At 41.4% G+C, this 21399-nt stretch overlaps 1 protein-coding gene across 8 annotated transcripts in view; it reads right to left on the bottom strand.

Annotated features, from left to right (window-relative positions):
* Window positions 1–21399, bottom strand: part of PHF20L1 (PHD finger protein 20 like 1) — an 84667-nt gene that overhangs the window by 12572 nt on the left and 50696 nt on the right. For all 8 annotated transcript variants that reach the window (XM_032416065.1, XM_032416067.1, XM_032416068.1 and 5 more), the window contains 4 exons: window positions 8132–8296; window positions 4657–4838; window positions 3573–3672; window positions 1823–2018 (listed from right to left, as the gene is read on the bottom strand). In XM_032416065.1, coding sequence (XP_032271956.1) covers window positions 1823–2018; window positions 3573–3672; window positions 4657–4838; window positions 8132–8296 — 643 coding nt within the window. The remainder of the gene's footprint in view (window positions 1–1822; window positions 2019–3572; window positions 3673–4656; window positions 4839–8131; window positions 8297–21399) is intronic.

Below are 21399 nucleotides of genomic sequence, written 5' to 3'. Positions count from 1 at the left end.
AAGTCCTGCTCTGTCACTGAGCTTGATCAAGTAATTCTCTATCTTTGACTACCCATCTACCAAATGAGAGGAGATCTATTTTTCAGGCTTATTTTAAGGATTAAGTGAAATCTGACACTAAAGCACTAACTTCTGGCATGAAGTAGACTTTCTTTTTAATAAGTTAGCTCTTTCCTCAAGTTTTAACATTTGCATGCTCATTTCATAAAGAAATTCATATTCAGATTTATGACATTCAACAGAAGCAAATTACATCCAATAGTCACTGAGTACTTATCGCTACACTAGGCACTGGGAACAAAATGAATAAGACATAAGCCCTACCTTAAAGGAACTCATGGTTCAGTAAGGGGAGATGGACATGAGACAACAAAGTGCACCGAAGTGTCAACATCAGTACAAAAGGAGTTTGCCAAGAAGGGTGTGTGATCAGCCCTGGTCAGGCAAGTATCACGAAAAGGCATCTGCTAAAAAGACTAGTGATAGAAGGTTGTTCTAAGTGTGAGTAAAGTCTTCTAACTACGATAAAGCAGGCTTCGCTCAGGGATTATGGTTTGGTAGAGTTGCGACGTTTGGGGAAAACAACTGGGAGAGGGAAGTAATGGCAACAAAACAACAGAATATATAGCAGGGAAGAACTCAGAGCGCATGCTGCAGAGCCAGGAATACACTGTGGGATATGAAGCTGAAAAAGAGACAAGCTCCTATTCATCTTTTTTTTAAAGATTTTATTTATATATTTGAGAGAGAGCAAGAGCAGGGGGGAGGGGCAGAGGGAGAAAGAGAAGCAGACTCCGCACTGAGTAGTGAGCCAGACATGGCGATTTATCCCAGGATCCTGGGATCATGACCTAAACCAAAGGTAAACACTTAACTGCCTGAGCCATGCAGGTGCCCCAAGCTCCTATTTATCTTTTACTAAAATCATACTGGCAACAAGAAGAAGGATGAACTCAAAGAGTACAAGACTGGAGCCACAGAGAACTAAAAAGGTGTGGCAATGGTTCATGTGAAAAGAACAGCCTGGGCTGGGACAGTATGAGGAAGAGAGATAGAAAAGCACAGAACAGTGTTAAGGAATTACAGTGGATAGGTGTCTTGGCACACCAGGCTGAGGTGAAAGCTGGACAGACAAGGATAGAAAGAGGGGAAAGGGCAAGTTTCTGGCCCAGGCAAGTGAGTCAAAATGAAGACAATCTTGTGAAGAACCAGTGAATCATCCTGTTTTATATAAAATATTTTTTTAGGAGAAGAATTCTAGCCAGGGATTAGGAAGAACTGAAAACATGGGCTTCAAGAACACTCAAGACATGTTACTTAGGGAGACTCAGGTTGGGTTTTTTGTTTGTTTGTTTTCTTAAAGGAAAAGAGTCTGGGATGACTAAAACCCATTCAGTGCACAGCAGAGGGATGGATGCTATGACCTGCTTGCTCCCTTCAGAGTCCATCTTAAGGTAATTAAAAATACACTATTAAATCTACTTCATCTGGACACTATTCCGGCACAAAATACCAGTTCACCAAGCAACTGTACTTAATTTTGTGCATACAGCAAGCACACGAAACAGCTGGGCAGGGACTAACAATTGTTGGAATAGCAGAGGTGGTAGTGACCTTCAACCACACTTATTCATTCCAGGACAACAGGCAGGAAGCAGCTATTCATCCAAAAAGTTTATTAATCCTGCCTATTTTTAAAAAGTTAAAATGTATTCAAATATCTCTTCTGCCTTCCACACTGCTCATCTGAACCTTCAAAAGGCTGCCTGATTACTGTGAATTAAAGCGCACGCCACCCGAGACCCTGAGGCTCCTCACTTACTTCAGTATGCCGATCTTCAGCTGGAGCCCGTGCAGGACTTCCGTGACACCACAGACATCAGCAAGCAGGTGGTGTGTGGAAACTATCTTTTTGGCATTGAGATGAGAGTAATTTTCTTTTAAAAACGATAACCCACACATTCTCCCATTATCCAACCAATCCTTATCATACCGGTATTTTGCACTCCACCTCTGACCTGTAGATGAAGGTGACATTAAAAGGACAAAGGATTCCACTTATTCAGATTTCCTTCCACTGCCATCTTATTGACACTATTCAGTAAGCAAGGTGAGCTCTGGTACTAAGAACACACTCAAAAGAAGAGCAAGACGGCGTTCTGAGGAGCTGGTGCTGGGAGAGCCCCTCCAACCTCGGGGTCTCCGGCCTGCTACGGAGAACACACTCCATTAAGATGTGCTCAGGGCAGAGGACACCTGCAGAGGAACCTTGAGTGCACGGCTTTGCATTTCTGATGTGTCTGTCATCTGTACCGTAGAAAGGCTGAGAGGGCTGGACAGAAACTAGACGGGGTACCCGTTCTCTCACAAACATTTGTTTTGAACTGGACGAAATAGAGTTCTACTTAGGCGAATAAGGACCCCTCTTCAGGATCTCACAGGGTCCTATATAATCCTACCAATGTCAATACTATGTCTATTAAATTAGTTGCTTATGTGTCTGTGACCCCTACTATACTGAGACAGTGGAAGGCATGCTTAGAATCAATCATCCTACCTCTTACCAGCATTTGGCAAACAGAAGGCATCTAATAAAGGCTGCTGAATGAATAAACAAATGTCTACATTCATATGGGTCTGAATCATTCTCCTGCTTCCTAATGTTACTTTTTTTTAAGTTAGACAAGAGGAGAACCTGACAGGCTTTTATTTGAGAATATCTAGTTATTTTCTACCTGGGTAGCTGAAAGTGTATACAATATGCAAAACCTTGCTACTCAAAGAGCCTCTGGCATGGAGGAAGGCACTGGACAGGGAGTCAAAAGGGACAGGTTTTCATCTCAGTTCTGTCATGTCTACTAGTATCCTTGTGCACAAGGCATGAAACCCTCCGTGCTCCAGTTGTCTCATCGGTAACATAAAGGGACAGACCGTGATCATCAGAGATCCCATCTAGCTAAAATGAGCTGGATATGCAACACAGTCAGGAACTTTCTTAAAACCACATCATGAGGGGCGCCTGGGTGGCTCAGTCATTAAGCGTCTGCCTTCGGCTCAGGTCATGATCCCAGGGTCCTGGGATCGAGCCCCGCATCGGGCTCCCCGATCAGCCAGAAGCCTGCTTCTCCCTCTCCCACTCCCCCTGCTTGTGTTCCTTCTCTCCCTGTGTCTCTCTCCATCAAATAAATAAATAAAATCTTAAAAAAACAAAAACAAACAAACCAGGAGTTACATTCAGAATACAGTTCCATTCAAATAGCCACACATAAACCTATTTAGAAATCAACACACAGGGACACACTACGGGGCTAATTCTTCTCCAGGAAAAAGACATATGTAACTCTGTCCTTCCAGTAATGTAGTAGTTACATTAATGAAACGAGGCTAATGTTCTGGCCTAGGTAACTAACACGGAAAATAAAACTGTAACAAACAATGACAACTATTATAAAATGTCAACACGGAAAAAGAATTTAACCGGTGAAGTAATGGTGTCCTACGCAGCGGGTGCACTACGGAATCGGTACCCAGGTCTCCAGGGGCCCGGCCGACAGCACGGGGAGAGGGCTTACCAGGCGGGTCCCTGCAGACGTAGCAGACGTACTGCTCGGGGATGCTCTCCTCCAGCAGCCCCATGCACGCGCTGTGCTGCCAGCACAGACACTCTTCACACTGCCAGAGAACACAGGGGTGCTTCGTCACAGGTCTGCTCCCAGACAGGACCACAAGAGCCCTGCCTTTCAGCTAGCCGTGGCCATCTCCTGCTGCCACCCACAGCTCCATTCTTATTCCACACAACGATGCAAGTGCCGATACATGATGAACTTTTTATTTGAAAGAGTCGGCTACTTCAAGGACTTCCTCTTGGTGCAGCTATTAAAATGTGCCTCGATAGATTACTTAAATCACACACACACACACACACAAAACTATTGCTCTCATTTATTTCCCACTAAATTTTAGGCAAATACATCCTTAAAATAGCTTAGGAAAGTATGGACATTTTTTTAAAAAAAAGACACGTTCATAGGAGTGCCTGCAGCAGTGACTTCTTAAAGTATTACCTGTGTGGTGACCCTATAAATGTGCAGTTCCCTTATCTGAGAAGATCTTTGAAAAAGGGGAGAAAAACATTACTCTTTCTTCATTCCTGTAACTAACGTTTCCAAATCTTCCCAATGTCATCATAAAACGTGGGTTATGCTTTTTTCTTAAGATACCCTTCCTACAGGGAGAGGCGGTTCGTGATGCTTAATCCTTGCAACAATTTTTGACACTAGTGGAAACGTTTATTTCCACATCTGCCTGTTTAAAGGCTACAAACAACAGGGATCCAGGCCAGTAAGAGAAGGGCTGCTATGCTCTACCCTTCAATGTGGATGCTCGCCCACCCTAATGGCTTCGAAGAATGGATTCCAGAATTTCAGCTTGAAGACCTCAAACTCAACACTCTCATATAGGGAGGGGGATCCTTAGGTGAGAGAGCAGTCTACTTCATTTGAAGAGATTTTCTCATCATTACTGCTGGGATTTTAAACGTGAGAAGCAAGAGACCTGTCTTCAATAGGACCATGAGTGACAAAAGAACATGGAAGCCCTGATGTACTTGCTTAGCACCTGAAATAATTATTTGCTACAACAGGGAAGACTGGTTACCTGGATCATGAAGCCGTTCTCCTCATCCATTTCACAAATACACCGCACAATCTCATTAAGAGCATCGTCTTCATCCTGAGATTCCTCAAAATTGGTTGAATCAAAGTCCTGATTGTACTCATCCCCACTGAGAAGCAAACTCTCTGTTGAAGAATCATCTAGGAATTCCACATCTGATAAGTCTAGAATATACACAAAAGCATACTCAGCATTTATTTTCCTATGTTTGTGTCATTTTTCCAGATAGAAAGGAGCTAAAGGAAGTGATTATAAGCTATTAGGTATTTAGAAAGGCAGGCCAAACAAATGGGATTAGAGTAGGTCTCTGAACAAAGAAACAAATGATTTTTGAAGCTTACTAGGTAGTTATGATTGACTTTATATCTTAACATCTACACTATTACAAGTAGCTTGGAAAGTATCCCTTAGTCTTGGTGCTTATCGAGGCTATGGCTAAGGTTGATAATAATTCAAATTTGCATAGTTTTCAAATGCTTTCACAAACGTTAGTCCTTTTCATCCTCCCCAGAATCAGGGGTCATAAAAATAACGGATTTTGTTCTTTGTACCACAGTCAAGGCACTTCAGCGAAAGGAAGGAGACTGCCTGGAGTCCAACACCAATACTACTACTCTTAACGGTGCCAGTATCTTCAGCCACCAGTGCACTTACTATGCGGCAGGTACTATACCAAGCACTTCAAAGAGAAGACCTATTATTTGCTCGAGTAGTGCGGCCAGCTAATGGTAAAGCTGACTGCAGAGCAGGACTACCTGACTCCAGAGCCTATGTTCTCGATAATGTCACCACTATTCCTTAAATTGAGATCAGAAGTTCCCCAAGGAATTTACAAATTTTCAAAATTTCACTTTGATTAAAATCTTCTAAAAATAAGTATATTCTAGAAACTAGATCGTATGGATGACCACTACATATACATCAACTTAAATGCCAGGTTTTAGGTTTGTATTTGTACCCGTGTTGATGTCAAAGATGACAATTTAGCCCAGGCCATTGAGAAAAAAAAAAATCAAGGCAAACGCAAGGAAATATTTATTTACGACAAATGACAGGACACTAAAGTTCGGCAGGAGTGTGGATGGAGGAAGGCGGGAGCCGCATGGTCGAAGACCTGCCAGCTTTTGTGAGGCACCTGGAGGCCAGTCCGCAGAGCACCTGAGTGACAGAGGCGGCTCCTTCTGCCTCAGTGTCTCAGCCTCTAGCCACAGTCCGTGCCACTCCTTCACCTGCTCCTTACTCACCTCCCTCTGTAGGGTATCGACAGGCCGAGGCAGGAAGGGCTCTGTACTGTTGAACGTTCCACAGCCAGGGCTTAGAAGGAAGCCTGCTATACATAGTAAGCCGCTCCAGAATGCTTCTGGAGGAGCCAAGGAGGGAGTCCATAGCCAGAGAAAATTCTCTTTTCAGACGATCAGACCAGAAAGAAGTGGGCCAAATGCAAACTAAAAAAACTCATGCTGTTTATATTTTAAATATTTCAAGACTTAATGCTTCTTCTACCAGCTTCTAATCTGATTTTTTTCCTGTTTTTGAATGTTTTATTTTTGACTTATGAAAAGTTAATGTTTTACAGGAAAATAAACATTTTCCTTCCTTTAGGGTCTTAAGACATCTTGGAGAAAGTGAGATCAGTAGAAATGGTATTAGAGAAATACAGGAAAACTTTCAAGGCATAAACAATTAGGCATTATAAAATCCTTCTAATAATACTATGAGGAAATTATTGAGGGGAAAATATGAGGGGAAATTTCATTCATTCATCATCTTACTATCTTAAATCCAAAATTAGTATTTTCTCTTGGGCCTTCCAGAATGCAAGTTCAATGTTTCAAAATGGCACACTAGAACACGAATAAACAGTTTCAAACATTGTTGCAGCATTTATGTGGCATTATATGGATGGCAATCATAACAGAATTAATAAATTTAAAACTATGATCTTTAAAGGAATTAGTGTGTGTCTCACATATGCTTTCATGGCCCAAATAACCAGGTTTTAAGGTGTTAGAATGCAAATTTAACATATTGGCCAGAAAACCTAGTTTGAATAACTAATTCCCAAGCATCAAATAAATGCTTGGCTGAATTCTAGGGGCTGAGTAAATGGGTCCGTAGGTTCAAAGTTAAAAAGAAAAGCAAATAAAAGTCCCCTCTCCTACCGAAATACCACATGGAAAACAGCTCCAACTGAGTGGCCACGGGAACACCATTCTCTTCCAACTGTTACCCCTTGAACTATCATTGCTATTTTGCCAGACACATTCTCTCAGTGTGGATTCCAGATCAGCATCACCTGCAAACTCATTAGGCATCAGGCATTGAGGATGAGGCCCAGAGAGGTGTTTTAACAAGCTTTCCAGGTGGTTCTGATACATGCTAACACTTGAGAACCTCTGGCCGAAGACCTGCGCCCTGTATCAACACCTGTCCTTTCTCCCAGCTCAGGGCTGAGTCACACACGGGGGGCACACACCCAGGACACCCCTGCCGCCCCCCTCACGCATCTAGTTCCAGCGGCACTACCAGCCAGACATCCCCTCCGTTCTCCAGCACTCTGTGTAAAGTGATAACTTTCCGACCTCACTGCCTCCACCAGGAGGGTCCTGACGTGATTGTCAACCCAAAGAAGCACTCAGAAACTCCATCTACCCTCCTGGAAATCTCATTCGTGCTCTGCAGCACCTCTGGATTGGTCATTCCAAAGCATCACAGAGACAGTTTTCACGGACACCTGGGGTGAAGAGCCACTGGCCCAAAAGGGAACACAGGACCTGTGCTTGTTAGAAAAGGACTTTTTTCCTCCCTCTCCTCAGTGTTTGAAAATGATAAATCTCAAAAGTGCCATGTGCTTATTTCAGGAGAAAGGGAAGATGACGCTTTTCCCCACAGCAGGCTAGACAGGAGTTGGGCCTGGAAGAATGCAAGTGGTAACCGTGCAAACAAAAACACATCACCTAGGACCTACCATGTTGGGCCCTCAGAAGAAAGGAGAAGGCCGGAGTGAGCTCAGCCGTCAGTATCCCTGGGGTTTTACATAAGATGAAGACCCCGTCCCTTAGTCTAGTCTCCAGCCACTGCCATCAGGGTCTGCATGGGGGAGTCTCCCCCCACTGCTGAGAGCCCCGGAAGGTGAGCGTGCTCAACCCCACAGCCGCCAGGACGGCCTGCAGGGCAACCTGACAGATTCCGAATCTGCCCGTAAAACACCCATAATCAGTACATAGGAGACACTAGGAGCTTCCTCACCATCTGTCCTACAGTTAATGATAAAAGCCAATTTTACTTTATAGAAGTTAAAGTAGCTCAACTATCTAATGCTGAGATGTTCATATTAGTTTACGGGATAACTTCTTAAATGGTGTAAACAGATAAGCCCTCACTGAAGTATGTTTCCAGCTCAGTTCCCCATTTAAGAATCTTAAGACTTGTTTAAGCATTACATGATTACACATACTTTCACCACTAAGATCAACTGACAAAATTGCCCTTGGGTACTGATATGTTGTATTTTTCTCCGTGAACATGCTTCGCAGAGCCAGAGAATTCCCAGAAGATCGAGTTAGTGGAGAAGAGCACCTTTCCAGAAATTCTAGAGAACTGTCTTCATAGTCTGAATAGTCTGTAACATAAGATACATAAAGAAATATTAATAAAGTGTCAGGTCATCAGGAAGAGTCACTTTATAAAAACTAACAAGAAAGTTACATTTTACAAGACATAAAATAACCATGCCCCCTCTTCCCTTACCCACAAACAGCTAGATGGCGGTGCATCTGATAAAGTGGGCTGGGCAAGAACACCTGGGGAACTGTACCCCAGCAGTACACACATACCACCAGGGAGCACCATGTTCTAGCTGGTTCCAAAAACTCGTTAGCCAGTCCAGACGTGAAAAAGGATTATCTCTACAGTTTCTCTCCATTATAATCACAGCTATGTTTACAGTAAGATTTGCAAGATGGAAATTAACTTTGTTTTTGCAATTTGTAAAGAGGTGCTCATAATGTGTAGCATGTCAATCATTACACTGATAATTCAATTGATACATTTTTCAGCAAAAAACATCTGAATGAAATTAATTGGTCCTCCTGAAAAAAAATTAATCCAAGTCCTGTCTTCCTCAGCTTAGCATGAGTCCTGCAGATGGAGGACAGGGAGGAGCCACCTGCAGCTTCCAGGAGAGCAGGGTGTGATGACAGGGACAGACAGGAGAGGCCAGGATTCGGGGCCCTGGGAAGGCTCTGGAGCAGAGGAGAGCCTGGCGCATCTGACAATCTGAGACCGAGGCTACAGCACAGTGAGGGAGAGAGAGAAGAAATGAGGCTAGAGGGGCAGGAGCGGGTCTGGTTAAACACGTCCTTATTTTTGAGTTTTATCCTAAATGCGGCAAAAAGAGCGCGACACAAGTCTGATTCCGGTTTTCAAAGCCTACTGGAGCTATGGAATGAGGAAGGGGGCAGGGAGATGCAGGCAGGAGGCCCCACGGCCTGGCCTGGGAGGAAGGCAGCCGGCCTGAAGGCTGACAGGCAGATGCAGCGACCTGCAGATCTGAAGACTGGCGTCAGCAGGGCACTTTCCAGGCTTCTGCTTGAACTACCAAGAGGCGGAAAGAGGCGCTCTGAGATGGAGCTGAAGAGTAAGAGGGAGGAGAAACCAGAGAAGGAATGCGGGTCTGAAGGAGACTGATTGATTATTTTATTTAAAGATTTTATTTATTTTAGAAAGAGAAAGAGAGCCCGGGAAGGGGGGGCGGGGAGGCACAGAGAAGTTGGGAGAGGAAGAGGGAGAGTCCCTGCTGAGCTCAGGGCCCCACTTGGGGCTCAATCCCAGGACCTTGAGATCATGACCTGATCTGAAACCAACAGTAGGACACTCAACAGACTGAGCCACCCAGGCACCCCCAGAGGAAGGCTTTTTAAAGATGGGCGATCCTATACTTCATCTATAAAAATCTAAAAATGAGGGGAGGCAGGGTGACAAGTGCCAGGATTTTAAGAACAGAAAGACAACTGCCTCCATTATTGTAGAGGCAAAGCAGGAGATGATGGATATACATAGCTAAGCACATAGTTGTGGAAAGATGAGCAAGTTCTCATCTGGTGGCTTCTATTTCCTCAACTGAGTATGAGGCAAAGGACACCTGAGGCAAGTTAGGGAATAGAAAGAGGTGGAAAAGACTGGAAGAGGTGCAGGAAAGGTCAAGAGTAGGAAAGCAAGTTTCCAGGAGAGCAGTACCAATGCTGGTGTGCAGTGAGTATTCATCTGAAGTCGGTGGTTGTGGTGGACAAAACAATGGTCCCCAAAGACGTCCACAACCTAATCCTCAGAACCTGTGACTGAGTTAGGTTCTGTAGCAAAGGGGAATTAAGGTTGCTAATCTGCTGACCTCAAAATTATCCTGGATTATCTGGGTGGGCCCAAAGTAATCACAAGAGTCTCTAAAGGCACAAGAGAAAGTCAGAAGAGTCAGCGTTGGAGTGATGTGAAGTGAGAAAGACTTGAGTGGCCGCTGCTGGCTTTGAAGATGGTGAGGACATGTGCCAAGACACGCAGAAGCCTCTAGAAGCTGGGAAAGGCAAGAAAATGGATTCTCCCCTAGAGCCTCCCAAAAGGAGTCCAGTCTTGCTGACACCTTCGTTTCAGCCCACCGAGACCCATGTTGGACTTGTGACCTTCAGAACTTGAAGATAATAAATTTAGATTGTTTTAAGTCACTGATATGTAGTATTCTGTGACGGCCGCAACTGGACACCACCACAGCACTCACCGCTGCATACTACAGCCCGGCCACCTCTCCTGGGTGCCCCGTGTGCTAACCATGACTCTAAGTGCTCTAATCCTCACAGTGAATACAACAAGGAAGCTACAACTGCTAGTGCCATTTTACAAGTGGAAGAACAGAGACAGAAAAGGTTAAACTGCCCAAGAAGACAGAGCTATCTTTACAAAGCCAGCCTTCAAACCCAGAGAGCCCAACTACAGAGCCTTACTCTTACCCAAAATGCATTACCAGTGGATTTCAACGCTAACTGGAAAGCTTGTTAAAGCAGATTCCTGGGCCTCACCACCAGCAGGTCAGGAGTGGGGACCCTCCCGGATGCTGTGGATGGTATGAGACTGCAGAGTGATCCTGGAGTAGCATGGGGCTACTGTGTCTCTCCTGGCCCCCGTCTCTACACAGCTTGCCCCATGCCCTGTCACTTGGGCACAGGCATGGAAAGGGCATCTGCTGAATGCTAGCTAGCACTGTGTTAAGTAATTACAATGATTACCTGATTGAATCCTAAAAATAAAGCCACATAGCAGAAACTATTTTTACCATTTTATACGTGAGGAAACTGACATTTACACAATTTAAATAACTCATCAAAGGGCACCCAAGCTATAAGCTTTGCAGTGAAGATTTGAACCCAACGCTCCGCTTTGAAAGCTGCCCTTTTATTGATGACATGCTGTATTGCCCTCTCAGCAAAGTAAATGCACAAGTACAGCCTGAGTGTAAGAATAATGGTGGAAGTCTCAGTTTGGTGTGACAAATAAAACAGGCTGCTGTATAAGCTCTCTACGGGGTATTAGCAACAGAACAGAACTCGGCACTCTGCACCACACCTGCATTCCCCATGCCAGTCCCTGGGGCTACTGGGAATAAAGGTCCGCTGCCAGCTTCAGGGTTAGATCAACTGTAATCCGCCATGAGAAGCCCCTTCCTTGATCACTCCAGCTTCTCTACACTATAGACAGAACTTACTTTGTATCACCGTTACCTTCCCAGTAAATATTTGCGCGTGCTTCTTATCACTCTTACGATATGCTGATAAGGCTTGCCTACAAGCTCCTGGAAGGGAGTGTCTGTTTTCACAGCACAATGTTCTAGATTCTCCTTGAATTTCTCATTCTAGTTCTTTTAAATCTCTGTATGCCTTCGTTTTTTAAATATTTACAGACACAGGAAAGACAAAGAGATGACGTGACTGGCTCAACGGGACAAAGGGAAAAACTGGCAAAGATGTCACTCAGATCCCAACATGGCCGTTTCTCGTACGGACAACCGTCAGAACTTACTACGCCAGTAGAGACAAGTAAAACCTGCTAGAGAGAAGAATGCACAATCTAGCAAACACTCTCTAAGGCCCAGGAAGTAACAGAACAGAGCATGATGGTTCAAGCTACAACTAAGACTGAAGCCAGACTGCCTAGGTTTGAATCTGCTTTTCACCACTCAACAGCCGTGTGAGCTTGGACGACTCTTATTTGTTTCCGTTCACAGCTTCTAAAATGGGTCTAAGAGGCTCCACTCTTAAGCATTAGTTAATGTGAAGATGAAATAAACCACTGTATATAAAATGCCTACAGCACGTTTGGTACATAATAAGCACCAGCAGGATATGCAAAATGACAGTCAGTTTTAAGAAAGAACTTTTAAAACTCCCTGGTGGTAGTAACTGTAGAATAAAATGCATATTATATTAGGAACCTCAAGTAGGAATAATGTGAATGTTTTAAAATTAAGATGTCTTTAAAATTTTAAAGTTATTTAAAACCCCCTATTTCCAGCTTAAAGACCCCTCTTCTATTTTAATCTGGAAAAGTGTCACTTCCAAGATGAATATAAATAACCCAGAATAAATTCTCAAATGTAATAATTAATTGCAAAGATGCCTGTGATTACCCAACTCCACACCTGCTGTGTATAAAAAGCAATGCTTCTGTGCATCTTTAACTATTTGCTAGGATTCTATTTACAAAGTTAAGATTTTCATGTATAGGTCTGATTTTAAAATGTAAACAAGATATAAAGTTCTTTTCAATTAAAAAATAAAAATATATTAACATGTTTTAAAGGGTTAATGGCTCTTTAAAAGTAGGGGTAGCGTAATTGCGGAACACAACTCTGAGGTGCCAATTTTCTTGGTAACTTTTTCTCTCAGTCTTACTAATCTGGATTGCCCTCTTTCTTCCAAGTCACCAACCACCACCTCCTGCATTCTCAACGCTCTCTTACTGTGCCACCAAGTGTGGCCCGCTCATCTGTTCTTGGTCAGCACCTCCCTGTTACCTTCCCTCCGCGTGCAGGGGATCTTAGCACACTCCGATTTGGTGTCTGCTGGTGAGTCCTGGAGTAGACCTTTGTGCTGCCGCGGCAGAAAGGAACCTGAACAGCCTGCCCTTCCTGCCCTGAGTCCTGGCTGGCCCCGCTGCGGTACCCGAGTCCACCAAATCCCCTCAGCCTCTGGTCACTCGGGAGTTCACCTGGCAGTTTTACCTGTGGTTTGAAGCTTCTCAAGTCTGCATGATGATACACTCTCACAGGAGGGTATTCACAAATCAAATGTGTTTGTGATTAATGGTTTTTGTTCACAATGCTCCAGAGTTTCCTGACTTCTGGTTCTCTGGAGTCTGGGCCCCATGGGGCTGTGTGTGAAGGGACGGGGTGAGGGGAGAACGGGCAAGGGGCAATGCGGGCACACGAGTGCACAGGTATGTTCAAGACATTCTCTGGAAAGTAGTTTCAAGCCTTTCAATCCTCTGTTTGACCCTACGTCAAATGTACGCTGGCAGCTTTAGAGAGACAGAATGTAGAAACAATGAGAGAGGATATGGGGCCTAGCGAGAGAGTTAAAAATCTGAAGAATTTATCATCAATTACTGACTCTGAAGTTTCCCAGTTGGCTTTATAGTTTTTAAAACTCGATTTTAGGGGCGCCTGGGTGGCTCAGTCATTAATTAAGCGTCTGCCTTCGGCTCAGGTCATGATCCCAGGGTCCTGGGATCCAGCCCCAAATAGGGCTCCCTGCTCGGTGGGAAGCCTGCTTCTCCCTCTCCCACTCCCCCTGCTTGTGGTCCCTCTCTCGCTGTGTCTCTCTCTGTCAAATAAATAAATATTTTAAAAAAATAAATTAAAAAAACTGAATTTTAGGGACGCCTGGGTGGCTTAGCCGGTTAAGCGTCTGCCTTCAGCTCATGATCCCAGGGTCCTGAGATGGAGTCCCGCATCGGGGTCCTGGGATCAAGTCCAGCATGGGGCTCCTTGCTCAGCAGGGAGTCTGCTTCTCCCTCTGCCTCCCCTCCCCCTGCTCGTGCTCTCTGACAAATAAATCTTTTTAAAAAATTAAAAAAATAATAAAACTGGTTTTTAAAGGTGTTTAATGAATATGAAAAAAACCCGGGTATGACAAAAAGCATATCAATCAATACCACAAAATACTTAGGTGCCTGTCACGTAGTTTAAGAGAACACTGTCATCACTTTTGAAGGTCCCGTTGTAAAGAGAACACTGTCATCACTTTTGAAGGTTTCGTTGTACCATTTTCCAATTTGAACTGATAAATTCCCCACTTCAGAGGTTACTCCTGGCTGGAATTTCTGCTCACCATTCTCTTGCTGTTCTTTATGCTTTTGCTACTTTTTGTTACTTTATAAAGCTGTTGCTATGTTCGCATATAGTTTCATATTACAACTTTTTGATCTTTACATATATAAAATCATATTACACGTTTTCTTCAGTGATTTTAACTTATCATTTTGTTCCTGAGATTCCTGTGGATATAGTTCATTTATTTACATGGTGATATGGATTCCACGGAATGGATGTGTGACTTCTGATGGACGTCTGGGCTGCCAGTGCTGCTAGGACATTCTCGTAAATGCCTCCTGATGGGTCATGAGAGCTTAGTTAGGAATTTTAAGTCACACGGCAGGCACAACTTGCCAATGGCCGTTTTCCACAGTGGTTGGTACCATGTCTCCACCGCCTCAGCAACATCTGATATCATCCGCCTTATGACTTTTGTGCAGATAGCAGCTAGGAAATAGATCCCACTAGGTCTTAAAAATTACATTAATGCTGCTTCTCATAAGATTGGACATCATGTTATATATTCATTTTAGCACTCTAAGATTTCCAATTCTGTGAAATACCCGTTAAAATCTTTAGCCCATTTACCCATTAGGATATTTTTCTTTCAATTCTTGACTTGTAAGTTCGAAACAGATTCTGAATACTAATCCTTTGTCAGGTACACGTGTTGCAGTATTTTCTGATGGTTTGTGCTGTCCTTTCATCCTCTGTATAACGTTTTCTTTTTTTTCCCCTGTAAGGGAATTTTTTTTTTTTTTCCTTTTATCTTTTGATCCCCTTTACCCACTTCTCCTACCTCCACCCCCTGCTTTTGGCAACGAATATTCTGTTCTCTGTATCTTTTTTTCCCCCCGCCTTAAGATTCCACACATAAATGAGATGATATGGTATTTGTCTTTGTCTGACTTATTTCACATAGCATGATGCCCTTGAGGTCCATCCACGTTGTCACAAATGGCAAGATTTCATTCTTTATTCTAATACTCCAATGTGTGTGTTTGTCTGTGTACAGCACAATTTCTTTATCCATTCATGCATCAGTGGACACTTGTTTCCCTATCTTGGCTATTTTGAATAACAATACAATGAATATGGGGTGCATTTATCTCTTCAAATTAGTGTTTTTGTTTTCTTTGGACAAATATCGCATAGCAGAACTGCTGGAGATGGTAGTTCTATTTTAATGTTTTGAGGAACCTCCATCCTGCTTTCCACAGTGGCTGTACCAGTTTGCATTCCCACCAACAGTGCAGAAGGGCTCCCTTTTCTCCACATCCTGGCCGACACTTGTTGTCTTTTGACAACAGGCATTCTAACAGGTGTGAGGTGACAGCTCATTGGGGTTTTGATTTGCATCTTCCTGATGACTGATGATGTTGAGCATCTTTTTATGTACCTTTTGGCCATCTACATGTGTTCTCTGGAGAAATGTCTATTTCGATCTTCTGCCCATTTTCTAATCAAATTGTGTTTTGGCTATTGAGCTGTAGGAGTTTTTTATATATTTTGGATATTAGCCCCTTATCAGACAGATGATTTGCAAACATTTTCTCCCATTCAGTAGGTTGCCTGTTCATTTTCTTGATGGTTTCCTTTGCACTGCAGAAACGTTTCAGTATGATATATTTCTGCTTACAGATTTTTGCTTTTGTTGTTTTTGGTATCAGATTTATGAAATCATCACCAAGACTTGTGGCAAGGAAATTACCAACTATGTTTTTTTCTAGGAGTTTCATGGTTTGGGGTCTTCTGTTCAAGTCTTTAGTCCACTTTAAAAATTTTTTTGTCTCATATAAGATAGTGGTCAAGTTTCATTCTCTTGCATACAGCTGTCTAGTCTTCAGCACTATGTATTGAAGAGACTCCCCTTTCCCCATTGTATATTCTTGGCTCCACTGGCATCAATTAATTCACCATAGATACGAGTGTTTATTTCTGGGCTATTAATCTTCCACTGATCCACATGTCTGTTTTTATGCCAATACCATGATATCTTAATTACTGCCGCTTTATAGTTTGAAATCAGAAAGTGCAATGCCTCCAGCTTTGTCCCTCTCTGGGTTGCTTTGGCTATTTGGGGTTTGTTGTGGTTCCATACAAATTTTAGGAGTATTTATTCCATTTCTTTGAAAAATGTCCTTGAAATTTTGATTGGAATTGCAATAAATCTGTAGATTGTTCGGGGTAGTTTGGGCATTTTAACAATACTGATTCTCCCAGGCCATGAGCATAGAATATCTTTCCATTTATTTGCATCTTCTTCAATTTCTTTCATTAACATCTCATAGTTTTTATTTATTTTATTTTATTTTTTTAAAGATTTTATTTATTTATTTGACAGAGAGAGACACAGCGAGAGAGGGAACACAAGCAGGGGGAGTGGGAGAGGGAGAAGCAGGCTTCCTGCGGAGCAGGGAGCCCGATGTGGGGCTCGATCCCAGGATCATGGGATCATGACCTGAGCCGAAGGCAGACACTTAACGACTGAGCCACCCAGGCGCCTCCAACATCTCATAGTTTTTAAATATACAGGTCTTTCACTTCCTTGGTTAAGTTTATTCCTAGGTATTTTATTCTTTTTGGTACAATCATAAATGGATTGTTTTCTTGATTTCTCTTTCTGGTAGTTTGTTTTTAGTGTATAGAAATGCAAGATTTTTCTGTATTAATTTTGTTTGCCAAAACTTCACTAAATTTGTTTTTAAGTTCTAAGAGTTTTTTGAAGGAGTCTTTAGAGTTTTCTGTATATAATATCATGTCACCTGCAAATAGTCACAGTTATATTTCTTCCTTACCAATTTGGAGGGCTTTTTTTTTCCCCCTTGCCTAACTGCTCTGGCTAGTACTTCCAAAACTATGTTGAATAAAATGGCAAGAGTGGGCATCTTTTTCTTGTGCCTGATCTTAGAGCAAAGGCCTTCATCTTCCCACCACTGAATATGATGTTAGCTGTGGGTTTGTCATATATGGGCCTTTATTATGTTGAGCTACATTCTCTCTATAACTGCTTTGTTCAGAGTTTTTATCATAAATAAATGTTAAATTCTGTCAAATCCTTTTTCTGCATCTATTGAGATGATTGTATGATTTTTATCCTTTATTTTGTTAATGTGGTATAACACACTTATTTGCAGATGTTGAACCATCTTTGTATCCCCAGAATAAATCCCACTTCATCATGGTGTATGATCCTTTTAGTATATTATTGAGTTTGGTTTGCTAATATTTTGTTGAGGATTTTTGCATCAATGTTCATCAGGGATACTGCCCTGTAATTTTCTTTTCTTACAGTGCCATTGTCAAGTTTGGGTATTATCAGGGTAATGCTGGCCTCATAAAATGAGTTTGGAAGAGTTTCCTCCTCTTCCATTTTTTAAAGGGTTTGAGAGAAGAATCTGGTATTAATTCTTCTTTGAATATCTGGTAGAATTCACCAGTGAGGCCACCCAGTCCTCGTCTTTTCTTTGTCGGGAGGTTTCAGATTTCAATCTCCTTACTAGTAATCAGTCAATTTAGATTTGCTATTTATTTAACTCTATTTTCATGATTTAGCTTTAATAGTTTGTTATGTTTCTAGAAATTTATCCATTTCTTCTAGATTGTCCAATTTGTTGGCATATAACTGCTCATAGTAGTGCATTAGGGTTCTTTGCATTTCTGTGATATCAGCTCTAACATCTCCTGTCTCATTCTATTTATGTTTTCTTAGTAAGTCTAGCTAAAGGCTTATCAATTTTTTTTTGTTACTATCTTTTATTAACAATTCCAAAATCCCAAAAAAGACACCCCCCAAAAAAAGAATACTTGAGCTCAACATATACTAACTTCCTTACATAAAACAGAAACACATGTAATGACATTTCTATTTATCCAATCTACTTTCACAAGGCTTATCAATTTTGTTCGCTTTTTCAAAGAATCAGTTCTTAGTTTCACTGATTTACTCTACTGTCTTTTTAATCTCTATTTCTGCTCTAATCTTTATTATTTCATTCCTTCTACTAACTTTGGGCTTTGTTTCTTCTCCTATTTCTATTTCCTTGAGACGAATAGCTGAGACTCTTGTTTCTCGAGGTAGGCATTTATCCCTAGGAACTCCTCTCTTACAACTCTTTTTTGCTAAATCCCACAAATTTTGGTATATTTTCGTTTTCATTTGTCTCAAGGCATCTTCTCTTTTTATTTCTTCTTTCACCCACTGATTGCTCAGTAGCATGTGGTTTAATCTCCACATATTCCTGAAGTTCCCAGTTTTTTCCATGTAATTTCTAGTTTCATATTATTTATTGTGGTCAGAAAAGATGTTTAAGAGGATTTCAATCCCCTTAAATTTGTTAAGATTTGTTCTGTGGCCTAACATATGATCTAACGTGGAAAATGTTCTATGTACACTTGACAAGAATGGGTATTCTTCTTTTTTATAATTTTTTTAAAGATTTTATTTATTTATTTGTCAGAGAGAAATAGAGCACAAGCAGGGGGAGGAACAGAGGGAGAGGGAGAAGTAGGCTGCCCACTGAGCAGGGAGCCCGATGTGGGACTCGATCCCAGGACACTGAGATCATGACCTGAGCTGAAGACAGATGCTTAACCATCTGAGCCACTCAGGCATCCCTATTCTTCTCCTTTTAGATGGAATGTTCTAATATATCTGTTAGGGCCCATCTGGTCTAATATGTTGTTTAAGGTGGTTTCCTTGTTAATTTGGATGGTCTCCCCACTGATGTGAGTGGGATGTTAAAATCCCCTACTATTATTGTTGCTGGGTACGTCTCCCTTTAGATCTGGCAATATTTGCTTTTTATATTTAGGTGCTCCTATATATAGTGTGCATAAATATTTATGAATGTTATATCCTCTTGCTGGACCGACCCCTTTATCACTATGTGGCACCTATCTTTGCCTCTTATTACTGTCTGTTTTAAAGTCTATTTTGTGATAGAAATAGAGCTACTTCAGCTTTTTTCTGGTTTCCATCTGCATGGAATATCTTTTCACTTTCTGGGACACCTATAATGTGAAAGTTAGTCCATTTGATGTTGTCCCATTAGGCCCTTAATCTATCCTAACTTTTTTTCATTCTGTTTTCTTTTTTGTTGCTCTGACTGGGTGAGTTCAATTGCCTTGTCTTTGAGTTCACGGATCCTTTCTTCTGCTTCATTTGGTTGCCACTGAACCCCTCTCTAGTGTAATTCTCTAATTCAGTCTAGTCAAATTTTCAACCTTTTCCTTTACAATTAACACTTTTTGTTTAGAAATCCTTCCCTGCCCCAAGATCATAAAGATGTTTTCCTATACTGTCTTTCAAAGTTTTACAGTTTTTGTCTTTCACACATTTCATCATTAATCAACCTGGAATTGATGGCTGCATATGGTGTAAAGTAGGAATCCTACTTTCATTTTTTTTCTTCACCACGTGGATTATAAATTTCTTATACCATTTACTGAAAGGTTTATCCTTTATCCTTTATCTGCTAATCTAAGAATGCCAGCTGTGTATAAACTGAGTTCTGATATATGTATATGCTTTGGACTATCCATCCTGTCCTTAATCAATATGTCTATTCTTCCAAATGCCTCACTGCCTTAAACTATAGTTGAATAGTAATTTTTCTCTTTATTCTTTAAGATGGACTGTATTATTTTTGGCTTCTTACTCTTCCACTGTAAGTTGCAGAATCAGCACTGAATCTATAGATGTATTTAGCATGAAGTGGCTGGCATCTTTTCAATATTCAATCTACTAACCAGTGAACATGAATTGTCTCCCATGCTTTAGTCCTTCTTTGTTTCTAAATCAGGTTTTATAATCAGCTAGTCATAATGTTTTTTTCTAAATGTAAGGAAAAATGAATGTATCAAATGGTTTTTGTACATATATAAGGACAGTAATGTTTATTGTCCTGCATCTGTTACTGTGGTGAGTTTCACTGATTTTTTCAAATAATTTTTTTTTTTTTTTTTTTACATTAAGAAAACTCTACCCTCAATGTGGGGCTCAAACTCACAACCCCAAGATCAAGAGTCGCCTGCTCTCCTGACTGAGCCAGCCAGGGTCCCCTGATTTTCTAATGTCAAACCAACTTTGTATTCCAACCCTTTGTGGTCCTATGTGTTAAAGCACTGCTGGATTTAATTCTGTAACACTTATTTATGGGTTCCGTATCTATGTCCATAAATGAGAAAAGCCTATGACGGTCCTTTCCCATACTGTTCTGATTTTGAGCAAAGTTATTTAAATAATCTAAAATGAATCTGGAGTTGCATTAGTTTCCTAGGGCTACTCCAACAAATCACCACAAATCTGGTGGATTAAAACAACAGAAGTTTATTTTCTCATAGTTCTGAAGGCAAAAAGTCCAAAATTAGGTGTCAGCAGGCCAAGTCTCAAGGGGCAAATCCTTCCTTGCCTCTTGCAGTGACTGGTGCTTGAGAGCCTTGGCTTGCAATGCAGCACTCGAATCATGGCCAGGGCCCCCACATGGCATTCTCCCCTGTGGGCTCCAAATCACCCTCTCCCTCCCAAGATACGAGCCGTCGGCCTTAGGGTCACTTTACTTCCAGATGATCTCATTTTTAATCACATCGGCAAAGATCCCATTTCTAAATAGTCACATTCACAGGTACAAGGGTTGGAAGTTGGACATATATTTTTGAGGGACACCATCCTTCCCACTGTAGGAGTGTTCTTTTTCTAAATTCTGAAATGATTTATGTGAGTTTGGCATAATCTACTCCTTCAGTGTTTGGTAAAACTTGGCAGCAGAAACTTTTAGGGGCAGGACTTTTTCTTTGTGACAAGATTTTAAAATACTAATTAAATTTCCTTCCAGGTTTGAAGACTATTCAGGTTTGTACCTTCTTCCTGAGTGAGTCTGGTGTCTGGCAAATGTCCATATGTTGATCTAACCTCTCAAGTTCACTGGCATAAAGTTGTTTATATTTTTCTTCTTTTTATATATGGAACATCTGTAGTTATATTCTCTTTAATTCCTAATACTGTTTATTTGTGCATTTTGTCTTTTTTCCTTAACCAGTGTTCCCAGACATTTGATTTTATTAGTTTTCTAAAAAAGTTAATTTTGGCATTTTTTATTTCTTCCTAGTATTTTTTTTTTGTTCACTAATTTCTACTCATACGTTTATTATTCACTTCTACTTTTTTTGAGCTTCCTCATTTCTAACTTCTTAAGCTGGAGGCTTAGCTGATTTTCAGTCTTCTTTTCTAATATAAATATGTATGGCAATGCATACTCTTCTTATAAAAGTGGCATTTTAACTACATTCTCAAGTTTTGGTACGTATTTTTTAATATCTTATTTACCTTCCCTCTGGTACTGGCTCAACTGGTTAAATACCCAACT

Source organism: Phoca vitulina, unplaced genomic scaffold (assembly GCF_004348235.1).
Source record: "Phoca vitulina isolate PV1807 unplaced genomic scaffold, GSC_HSeal_1.0 scaffold18, whole genome shotgun sequence".
Classification (NCBI taxonomy): domain Eukaryota; kingdom Metazoa; phylum Chordata; class Mammalia; order Carnivora; family Phocidae; genus Phoca; species Phoca vitulina.
Note: the sequence above shows the minus strand (reverse complement) of the source record. Positions and strands in the feature narration are given on the sequence as shown.